Here is a 16,075-nt window from a genome sequence, read left to right as displayed (position 1 = left end):
TCTGGTGCAAGAATTGGCCGAGTCAGTGCTTCCCACTCATCCCACCCATCTCGGTATCTCACTTCTCGCTCTGTGTGCTTGGTTGGGGGCAATCAGGTGAGAAAGCCTCAGTCCTGCAGCTTTTTAACTTCTGCAGGCCCTGAGCCACGTTTGGCTCTGACAAGAGAACACAGAGGAGTGGTGGCCATCTCTGCCTTTCACTCCCTGTCAAAAGAGGAATTAGTGCCTTCTTCCCAGCCGCCGGCTTCGTTAACAAAGCCTGGCTGCTGCCTGCAGTCCGTGTGAGCCAGGCTTGCTTGCAGCCACAGCAGCTCTCCTCCAGGACTCGTGGCTGCGGCTGAAGCAGCTGAGTGCAGGCACTTTCTCGCTGTGAAAACCCAGGGCTGCATTTGCTAAGGAGTGCCAGCACCGTATCGCCGCGGCAGTGCCCTTCCAAATGTCTTTTCAGTCTGGGGGCTCCCACCCATTGGGCTTTAGGTGAACTGGGGCGTGCTGGAAGAGCTGTTGTGGTGTTTGAAACAGGAACGTTTTGTATGGCTTTCTGTGAGGTCCTCAAAGAGCAGGTTGGCCTTTCATGGTCTATATATCTGCTTAATAAACCGTCACAGGTTGGTGTTAGGGGAGTGACACAAAAAAAGATGCTGTTTGAAAACCAGCTAGTATCGCAAAAGTCCATCATCCCTGCACAGGGTGCAGCATGACCATCAGGGATAAAACCACAGTGTATTAGTGGCCAGAGGAGCGAATGCAAGGGACTGTATTTCACTATTTGTCTGGCCTGTTTCTGGACAGAACACAGCCTGTGCACAGGTCTCTGACAGCGACTGCACCATATGACTTCAGGCTTTAGATGGTTTTTTTTATAACAAAAGTATTTGGGAGAGCAGAAATTAATCTTCAGGCATGCACAAATTTTGTTTCTCCACCTTTTCAAGCTTTTTACTTACTGAAGGAATAAATTATTTTGCTATCAGTGATTTCTGGGGTTTTTCTATTTGTGATGAAGAGAAAAAGTAGTGTCAAAAGAAATTATCTGTAGCCTGTTCACTGTAGTTACTGGCTGATGTGTGAAACCCAAGTTTTGAGAGAGACTCATCAGTTTTCAGTTGTCGAGCCTCTGTGAAATGTAGCAGGTACACAGAAGTGATGAGAATTTATTCTTTTTTTTTTTTTAAATGCCTTCTACAGTTTTTGGTCTAAAGAGTCTCATTATGCAAAACTGTTACTTACAGGCTGTGCTTACCTTGAATGCAACAAGTTATTTGAATACTTATTTGTATGTATATATGTTTTGCAGAAGCGAGCCTTGAAATGTTAATTTTGCACTGCTTGGTAATGAATCACTTTGCCAGGGTCCTTTACATTAAGAAGTGGTTACATTACAGCCTTCTTGTTGTCTCCCTGCAGCATTCCAGTGTGTTTCCAGCCTCCACTCCTTCTGGCCTCTCCGATGACCCCCAGTCAGTGTCACCATCTCCCAGCTATATGTGGTCCTCTAATGCGCCGCCTCGTTACTCGCCACCGTATTTTCCACCTTTTGAAAAGCCACCACCTTATACACCATAAAGAGTGTGGGAAAGAAGAAAAAAAAAATTTGCCATTGAAATAATTGTGAACATTTTGTATTTATATTTTACTGTGGGAGGGAGCAGGAGGATAGATACAGAAGATAATTGCAAATACAAATATTAGCTTGGACTGTTCTTTCTTGCGAGACTTTTTTCAGAGGTTTAACAACGGAGTATGAGGAAGGAGACATACTGCTGATGTTTTGCAGTATCGGTGAGTAGCAGGTGACCTAAATTCCAGCCGCCTTGTTTTACCACAAGTAGTCCTTGGTTTTTAATAAAGCGATACAACACAGATGATAGATTCTGGTCTGCCTTACTCCATCTTGTGCCAAGCTGAAGTAAGGGCAACCAAGATCGATAGTTGCCAGAGAGTATCAATCTGTTTAACGTGAGGGTGTTTGCTGACAGCTTGATTTGATGCTCGTTTTGTTTGGCCTTGGGGCTCCAGTTACTGGGATTTTGGGGGGCAGCAGAACCTAGCTCAAGTCACTTGTTGGTTACAGCCTATGCACTAGAAAAATCTTGGGGGTAACCGTGGCAGGGTCTCAAACTTTAATGCTAATGAAAAGAGATAATGTCATAGGATATTTTTATTTATATCTAGCAAAACAATTGGAACATTGCTTTTTTTGAGGGGAAAAGCTTTAATAGGCAAGCTGGCTTTATTTCAGGATGCTTCTTAAGATAGAAGGTGAAATGGAGTTGCCTCTCTGAATTCTGTGTAAGCAATGCTGAAGTCAAACAGTTTGGGTGGTTGCACTGCCTAAATCTTCTTCTATTCCTATAAAGAGCATCAGGAACTGTCCACAAGTCACTGAAACAGTGCAGTGAAAACATTATTATTATTTATTATTCCCTTCTGTTTGGTTGGGAATTTTTTTTTAAGCTTGCACTTTTAACTTTTTTAATGGACTGAATCAGCACCCTAAATAAGCACTGTTTTAGTAGCTGTATTATGGGCTGCACATAAGGAATATCCACTACTAGTTCTCCAAGATGTAAGTCTCACATGGATAAAATTCAACACCCTGTAATATAGGATGAAACTGATAGGAATGTGCAATTATTGTTGTGACTTTCATTTAATCTTCAGCTGATGACTGTGCTGATTGATCTAGATTCCAACAGATTTTGCATGCATCCTGCATAACAAAAGAAGGTCAGCTTTGTTATGTGACACGCTGTCCTGTAAAGTGGGGTTCTACTCCAGGAAGTGATTTCAGATGACAGCTTTCAGATCTGAGCTGCTCAACCTGAGCGTTCTCAACTGCTTACTTCAGGGATAAAAATAAGGTATTGACATTTTACTCCTTATTTCCTAAAGATTTAATTTCTTTGGCATCAGGTTGTTGACCCTAATCCTCAATTATCTGCCTTTACTTTCAACTGATGCAGACAAAAAGGTACTTAAAAGCTAAATCTGGCTGTCAGAATTTAAAAGTGGAATACATGCTAGGGGAAAAAAAAAAAATCTCCAGCATGTGGCATGTCTCTACTGTTAATGAAAAAAAAAAAAAAAAGAAATGCTGTCAACATGGAAAACAAACACTGAAGTCTCTGATCTCACTTTTCAAAGTACACCCACACTTTATAATGCTGTTTTTAATCCTATGCATTTGCAAAGCCTTTAGGCTAGGCTATGTGTTAACCTTATCATTTCCACTGTCAAATACTGATCAGTGTATTAGTAAGCTAAAGGATGTCACTGTTTATCCAGAAGCAAGTGTAACTTTTCTCCAGTACCAACAATAAACAGCTGGAGAAAGGAATACAACTCATGGGATTTAAAGCAGTAGTGTATGCAGAACATATCCTGGTGACATTTTGTTTTACTATAGATTGTTGAAGTGCAGCTCCTATAAATTTGCGTACTGGAAATAAATTTATATACTAGGCCATCATCCATTTTATATTACATTTTCCTGAATTAAATCTTGATATGAAGATTGTGGGCAATTTCAAAACAGACAGTACTTCCACAAAACTAGAATTAGAAGGGCACATTAATATCAGAAAACATTTTATTGCTGCATCTTTGAAATAAAAGCTAACAGTCCCGTCCCACTTCTGATAAACATACTCTACCATTTGTGCCTGTCAACTAAATAGGGCTAGAAGGACTAGGGGACACAACAGGACTAAGAAACTCCTGAGGGGAACATAACTTAGTGGCAGAGAAACAATTAGGAAATGATTGTGTCATTGGTTTTGAGTTGACAAATACTAAACTTAGGAAATTATCCAAATTCTTTTTTTTTTTTCCTAAGGAATACTTAAGCAAAAATTACATTGCTGCTTTAAATTCACTATAAAAGGACAAGTCCATTTTCACATTTAAAAATATTACCAGTGGGATTTTCTGTTGAATTACTCGTTTCCTTCTGCTTGAGTAAAACTAAGCGTTTAATGTAAATGCAACATTCTGCACTGTATTCATCATTTCTTATGAGAATGTCAAGATTGTGACTCATATGTACCCTTTTATTACTTTACCAAAGTTAAATAAAATTGTGTGACTTTTGTAAACATTTATAAATTGCATTTTACATTTTAACAACTCTCCTGTTTTACAAGCATCTTTAATGTTAGTCTAGGAATTCTAGTAAAATAGCATTGTGCCTTTAAAAAAACCCACCACAAAACAAGTTCCCCAAAAACCCTTATATTTGCTAAATTGGAAACTGGTGTTTCTACCAGGATTAGCTGGAGACACTTTTTTTTTTTTAAATTCTGTTTTTAAGAGCTGCAGATGCCCCCACACTTAATAATTCTGCAGCTCTACCCATATAACGGGGTGCCCTGACTGCCTATCAGCAGTAAAGCCATTACTACTGATTTTTTGCTAAAAACAGAGGTGAATAATCCAGCCAGTGCAATGCCAGTGTCTCCTTTACTTACTTTCATGTTTACTATATTACTTTGGGCCTAATTCTGTCCTGATGATGTCAGCTGCTCTTTGATGTTAGCAGAAGTAGGTGGAAGCCCTCTGCCAAGAAGATAAAGGCATCTAAACCATCATTTGATATGTTACGTAATAAATTGCATTCCTTACCTGGAGTAAGACGTCTACGTAAAGTAACTAATTTTCTCCATGTTAGCCAAAGTTCACCAACAATCTAACTCTTCCAAATCATAATTAAGTCAGCAGCCTGGTAAGAACTGCATTGCATTGGTCACTATGTATGGTTTTTTTCTTGATTTCTAGCTCATTTGCATTGATAGTAGTAGTTGGCCAGACTGTTCCACAGCAGCTCCACCTATTCTGAGAGTAAGCATATATCACAACATTTCAGCTCACAATACAGAGTGGAGTTTTTCAGCTAATTTGCTCAAAAAAAACCCCCAAAATCAAAACCAAACTACCCCAGCAAAAAAACTAAGCCCCAAATAAAAACACCTCTTCCTCCCCAGTGGGTTCCCTGCTATTCCCAAAGACCTGGAAAAGGAAGCTACAAACTATTGGTAATCTAACATGTTAGACTATTGAAGTTGAGTTGTCATTAAAAAGAAACATGCTACACCCATCTTTAGAATTAAACTTTTTTTATTTTTTGCCATAGAAAGCTCTAAGAACTAATATCAAGTATTGATTAATGAAAAGTAGAACACAACTTTAAAAAGTATGTTAAGGAAAGACTGTACAACTATATACATTACAGATCTGGCAAAAATGTTAAGTGTTTCACATGGAACAGTTCCTAAGCAATAGCTGTAGAAGCCAGGGTTCAATGTATATAGTCGTCAGCTTCTGCATCTTTTTATAAGCTGCATGCCTTAACAGTACAAAATAAATAAGCAGTCAATTGTTATCTCAATATTTGTTTAATTCACATACTGGAATGCTATGGTATGAATCCCCAAAGAAACCATACAGTGAGGATGCACCCACCGTTATCATATTTTGCAGCAGATCCGTTAATGTTTTTATATGCATATAAATGACTGTGGGGTTTGTCACCATACTCTGTCAAAATTTTTAATTTTTATATAAATCCTTTTTCAGATTTAATCTTTTTCTTCCATTACCCCCAAGCCAATTTCTTAGTATTTACATAAGGTTTTTCATTAAGTTAAACTGGAAGCTAAGTGTTTACAAAAACCAAACAAACAAAAAACCAAATATAAGTGCAATATCCAGAAATCTAAATATAAAAGCTCATGGCCCCATAAAAAGTTTTAAAAGAATGGATTTAATATGTTTCCAAACCAATAAATACTGGAAGTGAAATTAAAAAAAATGCTTTACATGACCTCTGGACTTTGGATATCAAAAATCACTTCCAAGGAAAACTGAAGACCCTGAGACACATGCAAGCACGAGTCTTCTAGCAAAAATAGTTACAAAGCCCTAATTTTCCAGTTTTCCTCCAAAAAGAGACCTTTAGTAGGCACAGTTTAATTTAAGGTTTTAAATATATCAGCAGCAAATATTGATAGCCATTATGTTTAATTATTACTGAATGTACACTTTGCAAGGTATGCTTAATTCCAGATGTGTCATGTCAATAACGAAAATAACATTGTATTTTTCTTGTCAAGAAGTTCAGGAAGCTTCAGTACAGCACGCAGCCAGCTATGCTGGAGCTACCGGTGCTAATACAGGCAATCAATACTTAAGTCTTGTGAGGATTAGGTTTGACTGCTGAAATGCCACCTCAGACAACATCCAACCTGTAACGTTTGAAAACATACCCCATTATATTCAAAGGGGTCTGAAATACAATCTGAAAATAACCGTGTATATCATGTTCTTGGCCTACAAAACAGAAGTGCTGAGCACTATACGCACAAGGTAAACAAATCCTCCTCTTTCTCCCATCGTTACTCATACAGATTTCTGGTACCCTTTTTTATCGCTCAGGTTGACTTTGAACCATTTACCATTTAAATGTCTTTCTGTCTAGAGCACTGTATGTCTAAAACCTTAACCTTGAAGGTCACAGGATCAAGATGCTCACTTAAAAAATGAAAAAAAAAAAAAAAAACAAACCTTGAACTGTAATTTAAGCAATGAAAAGTTATGATAACTATCTAGTACTATGCACGACAATCTTTCTCAGTCACCTCTAGAACTTGAGTAGTTTTCATATTACCATTTACAAAAATTGAACAAGTCACTAAATTTGAAATGCTAAGCTATGATTCCAGGAAACAGCTGTTTGTTTTTCTCAGATCTACCGTTTCCTGTTCAAGTTGGACATCTAATTTATCTTCTAAGTGCTTTAAATATGTACCAATTGCAAGGAGAGGAAAAAAAAAGAAAGGACAATATAATAAACCCAAAACTGAAAACAGATGACAACTAGACAACTGCAGAGAAATTATACTTTGGATTATGGTAGATGTAGGGTCTTTTTTGATTGCTGGTTTATTCCTCATGCTTCCACACCCTATAAATGGAGGGAAAAAAATCCAAATCCTTGTTTCATTTAAAGATCTAGCCAAATAGATATGCAAGATTCTCAGCACTCTCAGTGCTGAACTAATACAGCACTTTTAGAATATTTCATAGTTTTGAGAAATAAATTTCAAAGCCTTCAGCTAAAAAAAAAGTATTACTTTTATTGTATTACTTTTTTTTTTTTAAATACTAGACTGAAGCCCTTCTTGAAGAGCAAAAAAAGGAACAGTACTTTATTCCAAACTTTATGCCAAAAGTACTGGTATCTTTTCCAGTACTAAGAAAAGCTAACTTTATTCCTCAAGCTTTGAAAAGGCAAAATTATCTCCTCCCTAAGTGTTCTAAGCTTCCTCACAATTGAGCTTTGTGGCTTTGGGGTTTTTTGTTTTTTTCCCATTGCAAAAGGAGTAAAAATATAATGGTCCAGACACTGAACACTCTGCTCAGCATATTGCCAAGTATAAATGAAATTCGTTCAAGTTAGCCCTAACTGAGCATCTCTTGTTGGCAAGACTATTTGCATGAAGACAGATAATTCATAGTGCTTGTGAAAGCAGAACTAAGATGCTAGTTCAAAAATACACTACTCCAAACTACTGGATCAGTTATTTTGGACTCTTGCAGTAATGCATTGTTCGCAAAAATAAATATGAGTTGTGGGATTTATTTTTTTTTAAATGGTTCCATATTTGAGAGACTATGATGAAAACTCTGTTTTCTTGGTTAACGTCTAAACACAATTCAGCATTAAAGTGCTAACATGAAAGAAAGGGTTTACACAGTCAGTATGAGTACAGGAAATACTTCAGTTACTTTAGAAGAAAGATTTCTAGCTCTTCAGAAGAAATTGTACCTTTTCAAGCTATGAACCCCCACATTTTGATCAAAATTAACATACCAGAAAACACTGCCAGCTCCTTGGAAATGTCTTATTCTCTAGTCAAGTAAACTTTCAGATGAATCGCTTTCACAAATCACTTGCAGCTACTAATGATCCATCTAAGTGCTACCATTTGATGACTTGTAACAAGTTAACTTGTTTTCACTTTAACATTTGATTTTACAGCAATTTTAACAGTTCATTTAAAACAGCTGCAATATTCCTGCACTTTTCCAGCATTTAATGCATTTCAGTAAGATTCCGGTATTACAAACTCAAATTCAGTACTTCCCTCCGATGGATTTTGTTTAAAAATTGCTTCATTTCCCTGTGGAATGAAAATGTCATCCCAGGTAATTTGTTTGGATGGAGGGTTAGATGTCGTTCCTTCAGTGCCATCCTTCCCTGCACCAACACGATAAACAATTCCACCCTCATTTATTACTGGTATACTGCTTGAGTGATCAGTAACGTATGCATACTGTCTGATCTGCAAAGACCTGCAAGGATGCAATCGATAAAGCTTGGTATCTCCAGAAGGGTCTTGGCTATGAACTGATCTTATGTGGGAGGCCGTAATTTGGTAGTTGATGAAAGATTTGCCACACGTCAAGCACTGGTACCTTCGCTCACCGGTGTGGTGAATTTCATGCTTCGTACGGTATTCTGCAAGAGGGAAAACTTTGTCGCAATATCGACATGGATACTTCTTCTCCCAGGAATGAACATTAAAATGTCTCCGTAAACTTGTCAGACACGCATATGATCTCTTACACACAATGCAAATATAGTAGACTCTTCCATCCACTATGAGCTCGTAATGGTCATCGTGCTTTACTTTCATGCGTTTCCTGTTTGGAGAATCACCACCAGATGTTCTAGGCTTTTCATCAGGCTTTGCTTCGCCTTCCTCAGAATCACCCTTTACAGGAATGACTATGTCATATGTATCCTCACCGATATTTGCGTAAACCTTACAGCCCGTGGATAAGCCTTCTATTTCAGTTGCTGTATCTAACGTTATGATTTTCTGCCCTTCTGCCACATGTGTTGATGCTATACCTGAACTGAATTCCTTGTTGTTTCCAGTAAGGACATCTGAGATTTTTATTTTAAATTCTCCAGGTTTAGAAAATGGCTCTTGTGAAAATGTAACAACCTGTTTTTTCTGTACACCTGATCCTTCAGTGGTTGCTGCCTTAGGTATAGAAGATTGCTGAACCAAAGAACTACTGCTGACTGAACCAGGACTAGAGGAGCTAATGATATCGACATCATCTTCAACAACCTCTTCATCATCGACAGCAGTTGTTTCCACTTCAGCTACGGAGCCATTATTAGATGGCGGCTGGTTCTCCTCGAGTAAATTAATTGTAGGGGTCACGTGTGTTTGATGCGAGGAGCTGGCACTGAGCGATGAGTTAAGTAGAGGCTTATTTAGCACAATGATATTAGGAGTCAAATGCTGCGGTGTTGCAGAGATAAGTGATTCGGCACTTGATTTTGTTTGGTTTGGGCTTAGCTGACTGGCAGACGAAGTGAGTTTTTGCGCTGCTGCAGTGCTCATCACATGGGGAGAGCCGCCACTGCCACACGATTTTTGGTCAGAAACTCCAGCTGGACTTGGGCAAAGCTGGTTCTGGGTTGCAGCATTTGTATCTTTAGTACATTCTTTTGGAGGAACAATCTCAGAGCAAAAAATCACATCATCATCCTCATCATCTGAATCACTCACTGTAATTTTTGTAGTCTCATATTCTATGCCATGTAAGGAGAATGATTGTGTTATAACCGGCATCCCATCCGTTACCTCTTGACTCTCTGGCCTTATTACAGGTACTTGTGTTTCAGCATCCTTTTGACCTGGACTAGAAGTTGAAGTTTCTGAAGCACCATCTTTGACCTCGTTTGGCATGTTTTTTCCTTCAGACGGAGGTACGCCCAGATCAGCTATGAATTTAACACCCAGCTGTTGCCCTGATTTAATCAGTTCATCAAGTAAATCAGATCGAATGCTGATTATTTTGGAACTATAAATATAGTTAAGAATTTCTGCAAAAATTTCTGCTCTTACAAAGCTCAGTTCAACCACTTGCCCAGCCACTGAGAAAAGCTGGTGAAAATATGTGCTTGAGGCCGAAAGGATGTTTCTGTGAGCTCGAAATTTCCGGTCTTCCACGATGACAGTAACATCACAGAAAAGTCCGTGGCCGCGTTGTTCATTCAAAGACTGAAGGAGCACATTGGAATACTGTGTGTCTGTCGCAGAAATCAGTTTTTTCCCCTCCATTCCTACGAAGAGGAAGTAAAAGGCATCAAATTAGTAAAAATACAAATTTACAGTTTTAACTGCATGACAACATTCCCGCATTTACTGTTTATTCCTTCTTTTGTAAAAAGAAATCTGGGATAGTATTCATAAGCTTAAATGCTATAGCACTCTGCAAATTTGTTGCTTATTGTTATTTGTCCCTTCACCTTTTACACAAGGTACATGCAATTCTGAATATATCCTCTATTCCTACAAGGTGAGGAACAGAGAAACAATTGCTTATCTGATTCAACAGCAAATAAGGTAAATTTGAAAACCAAAAAGATGGAAGATTCAGGTCCCTCAAAAAGCTATAAACATTGTTAGAGATTTATTTTTAACTGTGAAAATATTCCATAAATTGTTATGAGAAAGCCTAGTAACATCTAGGTTATTTATGGGGCAGACAACAAAATCTGTGCATCCCTATATTACCAGTCAGCTGACATTAATGAAAACGCTATTGATACTTCACTTCCTTGCCCACAAAAAGGAACTTTTTTTTTTTTAATCTCTTTCTCATGTATTTGCAAGGTTGTTTTGTGTTTGAAACCAAGCTACTAAGGCAACATAGCAACGAAAAAAGATCTGTAAAGTCAAACTAATCCATTTATCAGCACTTCCGATCCGATGCTCCGCAACAAGATGCAAAAAAAACCAACATCAAAATATACAAACGGCGAGATAAGGCCGTAAGTCCTTAATTTTATTCGCACAACTTTATTTCCGTACGCCTGGAAGGGCAGGAGGAGACGAAGAGGCCGCGACCCCCGGCGCCAGCCTCCCCGCTCCGCCGAGCCCAGCACGGCCGCGGCGCGTCAGCCGCGGCTGCAGCACATCTCGCCCTCCTCCAAGGCCGACCGACCGCTCGCCTCCCCCCGCGGCCCCCGGTGAAGTTTACCATGAAAACGAGCGTTTCGAGCCAGAGACGACGACGCCGCGGGGAGGGCACCGTCGCGGGAGGTGTTTCGCGGGTGGCCGCCGGGTCCCACCGGGGGCTCTCCGGGCGGGGCAACAGCAGCCGGGCGGCCCCGCCTCAGCGAGACGGAGCGGCGGCGGCGGTGAGAAGCGGCGGGCCCGGGGAGCGGCCCGGCGGCGGCAGCCGGAGCTGACGGGCGGCGCCTCCGCGCGGCCAGGCCGTGCCTGCCGCCGCTTCCTGCTCGAAGCGAGGCGAGCGGAGCCGGCCCCCACCGGCGGCGGGAGGGGGAAGGCAGACCCGCGGCGCGGAGGAGGAAGACGAGGGCCCGCGTTACCTGCGCTCCGGCCGCCCTTCCTCGCACAACGCACACCGGCCGCCACCGCTGCTCGGCCTCGGGCGCCGCCCCCGCTGCGCGGCCGCCAGGGGGCGTACCACTGCGCTGCCCTCCCTTGCGGGCCGCCGTGCTCCGCCCGAGCGCGCTCGTCACCCTTCGGCTCCCTGACCCGAAATGCCTCGGGAACCTTCGGAGACGTTCGGGGCTGAAGGGCGGGGCGGTCCTCCAGCCGCCTGAAGCGGAGCCCTCAGGCTGGGCCGCCCGGGCTGTGCTGTGCTCGTTCCTGCCGGGGACTCCTCCGGCCCGGCCGCCTGCCGAGCCCCCCCGTGGCGCCGGGAGCCCCTCAGTCGCGGTAGCGGTGTAGCGGGCTGAGGTGGTTGGCGGCTCCCAGAACCCCTCCCGGACACCGCCTGAGGCTGCACCGCCTGGGTCGCCGCCCCCCCCGCGCCGTCTCCCGTCCCTGCGTGTCGGCGCTTCAGATGCACCGAAGGCCGGTTACAAGCTCCGAGGCCCCGCCGTGGCCACTGGCGGGGGGGAGCTCGGCCCCTTGCCAGTTCCTGGCCCTGCTCCACCGGAGGCCTTGGGCAGCCGAAGGCCGAGCACATGGGCCTCACTTCAGCCTTGACAATTCCTGCCTGGCTCCCAACTATCCTGCTCTTCTTGCCCCAGGCAAAGCCCACAGTAAGCCCTCCCAACACCTGCCTTATGTCTGACCGTGTTGGATAAGGCTGAGGAGATGTGATGGCAGCAGGGTATTTCCCGCAGTGGCTCATTTCCTTCCCGGGGGCAGAGACCAGGCTGGCGCTGCTCTGCCAACCACTGACGCAGCTGGCACCTCCGCCCAACAGCGAGGAAATCTCCTGTAACCTAAACCTGAACACCCATGCTCGCACTGCAGGATCATTTATTTTGTATTCTTTGCACCACAGTGGCACGTGTTAGACTCAGCTAGGAGCTGTACAGACCTTTGACAAAATGCAGCTCTCGACACATTCGACGTGTGGTCATCAAAGTGACGTATCCACAATGCGGGCTCTTGGAAACTGTCACTGTTCATGAATGCTCAAAGAGGACCAAGATCACAAAACATTTTTTTTTTATCTTCAGTCACTGATCTGTTCCTTTTTTTTTCCCTATGGATTTTGTGGACTTGATTTTTCTTAAAATTCTAAAACTTTGCCCACAACAAATGTCCTTCTGTCAAGTTCAACCAAAAGCCACAGTCACTGGCACAAATGACTGCAATCCCTCACTGCATATATCAGCAACAAAATGGTCCTGCCTCGCTTTATGAGCCCTTCTAGCAAGAACATTACCTGCAATGCTCCCTGCATTTTGTACAGCTTGCAGCAGAAGTGCCTTTTTGAAGCGAGCCTTCAGATCTGAAATGTTACAAAGCCGGTTTCTGTTTATTTATAGGTTTTTCCAGAGAGTAGAGTGAAGAAGAATAAATAATAGAAAAGAATAATCAGGGGAAAAGGTAGGCTTTTTTTTCCTCATATAACCCTTCAATTAAGTTTTCTCCTTTGATATACGTTCTTAGTAGTTTTTACACAGGAGGTTATATTAAATGAAAGTAACACTATAATACTTTTCATTTTTAACGTATAATCCAGTGTTCTTTTTTCTCCTCCAAAAATGTCAGATGGTCCAAATTAAACCACTTCTTAGCCTTTCATCCTTCGGCTTTAGGGAGTTTTCCTCATTGCCTATCTCATTTCTGAATGACTAACAGGAAAATTTACAGATAAAGATGAGCACTGATTTGGAAGGAGCCTTGGTCTTGAGGCATCATCAGTTCTCAAAAATCAGGTTTGAACTGCTTAGGCACAGAAATGCTGGCTAATTTAAAAGATGATGGTCTAGCTGTGAGAGTTGCACCATCGCCTTGACTTTTACCTTTTTGCAGAAGCTTCTCTCTATGGTAAATTCTTAGATATAAAATCTGAACCCCACTGTGGGGGTAATTTGGTGATTTGACTCACATAAAAACTTATATAGTGACAAAGGAGCCATTTTTATCTAAGATATTGACAAGAAATATCCAGAACATAGGACTAAATGTGGTTCTGGGAACTGAAAAAAATAGATAAGAGACACAACAGTAACTTTTATTTTGATGCATAGAAGTGATTCAGAAAAACTCTGGGATGGAGGCTCTGAAAATACAAAGTACAAATTTAAAGAAGTGATGTGTAGGCTTTTGTGAGAAGACAAAAAAACCACACAATTCAGTAACAAGTTTTCAGTTAAGCAATTTGAAGAGCTGCTCTTTTTTAAAAATACAGTTTGTGAGAACAGATAATTCTTTTAAAGACTTGGCAAATCTAAGAGACAGAGAAGCATTCTCTGCCATGAAAAAAAAGTATTTTACCTTAAATTAAATTAGATAAACAAGACAGTGAATTTCCCCTTAGGGCCTTCAGTAAAATCAAAATTCAACAGTTATCCTAGCTAAGACTACTTTTAGGGACAGAAATATTATTCCACTGTGGAATTTCAAATAAAACACCAGTGCTTCTGAAAGACTCTAAAATACTCATTTCCACCATTCATGCTTTGAGGAATTTTCAGACAGTATATTTCCTGTCAATCTCATTATGTAAAGCCTCATATAACTGAATTTAAAGTCCAGTGATACTTTTTATTGACATTAATAGTCATCATAGATGCTGTTACATACTGTATTTATGTGGTTTGTAGAACCTGCGTATAAAAATACTTCAGATCACTTTGCAATATCAAGTAACAGAGGTGCAGAGTGCTTGTGAAAGGTAGATGTTTTAGTCACCATTTTGCCAATAGAAACCCTCAGGTGCAGATGTCAGTGGCCTTATCACGCAAGCTGCCTCAGCGCAACCGAAGGCTGGTGGCCGGCTGTGCCGAGCGCTGCGGTGCTCAGCGCCTCTGAACCTCCCTGGCCAGCCGCCTCCCTGCCAGCCAAGTCAGCACACAGTGAACCCAGGCTCCAGCGCACAGTACGCTGCTGCCGGCCACGTTTCAGGGTCTTCCACCCTTTTCCTGGGCTAGCCCTGAGCCCTGACTGGAGGGGGATCCCAGGGGAGAAGCTAGGGACGGCCACATGCCCTCATGAAGGCCTCACTGGGTACATTTACTTGCCATGTGGATGAGTCCCTATGTTACGTGTCTGGCCCAGCGGCTTCCACCTTGCTCATGGGTTGGTGACATGACCTCATGTAACCAGGGCTGGGAGTACATAGTGGCCTGGACTTCTTCCTGGGGACATCTGACTTCACATACCACAGGGGTAAATGAACTCGGGCAGCCTGTGAGGAAAGCGGGGATACGGGCTGCCAAGTCTTAGGATCACTCTAGGTTTCAGGTTCTTCCCAAGACTGGAAGCTCAGAGAGACAAAGTCCCTGAGCCTTAATTCACGCGTACAGATTTAGCTGGCAAAAATACAGCCACTGCAGACTTCCAGTGACCCTGCTGCCGATGAAAACAACAGCCTTTTAAAAGAGCCTTATCTAGTGTAATTAGGCAAGCAGTAGTCCCCGATATTCAAAATATTCACAAAGCCACACAGCAGGGAGATAGCAGGCTGTCCTCGGACAGACACAGGACACAGTAACTCCATACACATATGCAAATCTCTGGTAACATCTTTTCCGTCCCCGTTCTGCATGTGGTTACATGCACGCAAGATAATACACAATTTAAATAGGCTTCCTGCTTCTTACAGATTTTTTTTATGCTGCTTATGATAAGTCTGAGAACTGAAATAGTGTTTGTGAAAAAGAGACTGACAAACATCTTTCTAGACAGCATGAACCAGCAGGGGCTCTCCGGGATGGAGCAGCCGCCTGAAATGCCCCGTGGATGCCGAGCTCGCAGGAGCCCAGCAATGTTACACCCCACTTCCCCGGGCAGAGCAGAAACTCGGGGGTTTTTTTTAAGAAAGCACGACTGCAACGTGCTCAAACCTGGTACCCTGTAGGGGAAGGACGCTCGCAGGAGGACAGTGAGCATCTTAATGCATAATTTGTATCATTTTCTCCCCAAATCGCTGCTGTTTCGGATGTTCCTTACGTGCTGCCACCAAGACCGGCGGCCAGAACCACGACAGGCCGGTCTGGGAGCTCCCGTGTTTTTTAATTTTCAAAAATCGGCCGTGAAGGTGCCGGGCGGCGCTGGGCCCCCGTGCCCGGGGAAGGGGGAGCCCCGGCGCTCTCAGCCCCGCGGGGTCCGGCGGACGGTGAATAACGGTGACTCCCCGCCTGTTCCCCCCGCGGCAGAGGGGCCGGGCCCGGCCGCGGACGGCGGGGGCGGGCCGTGAGCTGTCCGCCGGGCAGTGCTGCTCCCGAGCCGCCCTGGACAGCTCCCGGCCGCGGCCCCGCGCCCGGCTCCCCGACGGTGCCCCCCGCCTCTGGGGCGCGTGTCCCGTCCCCCCGCGCCGCCTTACCTGGCGCCGCCGCCTCCCGCACGTCCATGCTGCCGGGCGGCCGCTCGCGGGGACCCGACCCGGCCGCCGCGGGGCTGGCCCGCCGCCGGCAGCACAAAGAGAGCCGCCGCCGCCGGGAACGCCGCCGCCGCGGCGCCGTGTTGCCGCACGGGCGGGTGGGGCGGTGCGCCCCGCGGGTGGGGCTGCCCCTCTTCCGCCCCGCCGCCGCCGCCCGCCCCCGCCCGGACGGGAGGGC

At 43.6% G+C, this 16,075-nt stretch overlaps 2 protein-coding genes across 9 annotated transcripts in view; one reads left to right on the top strand and one right to left on the bottom strand.

Annotated features, from left to right (window-relative positions):
* The window catches only part of TMEM255A (transmembrane protein 255A), a 28,838-nt gene extending 24,731 nt beyond the window's left edge, over positions 1 to 4,107 (top strand). For all 4 annotated transcript variants that reach the window (XM_054839306.1, XM_054839307.1, XM_054839308.1 and 1 more), the window contains one exon: positions 1,408 to 4,107. In XM_054839306.1, coding sequence (XP_054695281.1) covers positions 1,408 to 1,566 — 159 coding nt within the window. In that variant the 3' untranslated portion in view covers positions 1,567 to 4,107. The remainder of the gene's footprint in view (positions 1 to 1,407) is intronic.
* On the bottom strand, positions 994 to 16,019 carry ZBTB33 (zinc finger and BTB domain containing 33). 5 transcript variants are annotated; one of them, XR_008578942.1, is made up of 4 exons: positions 11,065 to 11,905; positions 7,871 to 10,144; positions 4,624 to 4,833; positions 994 to 1,552 (listed from the first exon to the last, which is right to left on the bottom strand). XR_008578942.1 is itself a non-coding variant. In XM_054839302.1 (2 exons), exons 1-2 carry the CDS (start codon positions 15,866 to 15,868, stop codon positions 8,103 to 8,105), a joined length of 2,070 nt encoding a protein of 689 aa, XP_054695277.1. In that variant the 5' UTR covers positions 15,869 to 16,019; the 3' UTR covers positions 5,098 to 8,102. The 5 variants fall into 5 exon arrangements, 3 of the variants coding, with proteins under 3 accessions (XP_054695277.1, XP_054695278.1, XP_054695275.1); XR_008578943.1 differs by having other exon boundaries at positions 4,624 to 4,828; XM_054839302.1 differs by lacking the exons at positions 994 to 1,552; positions 4,624 to 4,833; positions 11,065 to 11,905 and adding an exon at positions 15,841 to 16,019 and having other exon boundaries at positions 5,098 to 10,144.
* Between the last annotated feature and the right edge of the window lie 56 nt (positions 16,020 to 16,075).

The sequence above is a fragment of the Grus americana genome, chromosome 12, assembly GCF_028858705.1.
Source record: "Grus americana isolate bGruAme1 chromosome 12, bGruAme1.mat, whole genome shotgun sequence".
Taxonomy (NCBI): domain Eukaryota; kingdom Metazoa; phylum Chordata; class Aves; order Gruiformes; family Gruidae; genus Grus; species Grus americana.
The sequence above is the reverse complement of the archived record's forward strand: the minus strand, read 5'-3'. Positions and strand labels throughout refer to the sequence as shown.

What these genes read in the sequence shown, in the direction of transcription:
- ZBTB33 (XM_054839302.1), bottom strand. Translation starts at nt 15,868, where the DNA reads ATGGACGTGCGGGAGGCGGCGGCGCCAG. An exon ending in GCGGGAGGCGGCGGCGCCAG is followed by an intron (nt 10,145 to 15,840) that starts GTAAGGCGGCGC and finishes TCCTCTTCGTAG; the next exon opens with GAATGGAGGGGAAAAAACTG.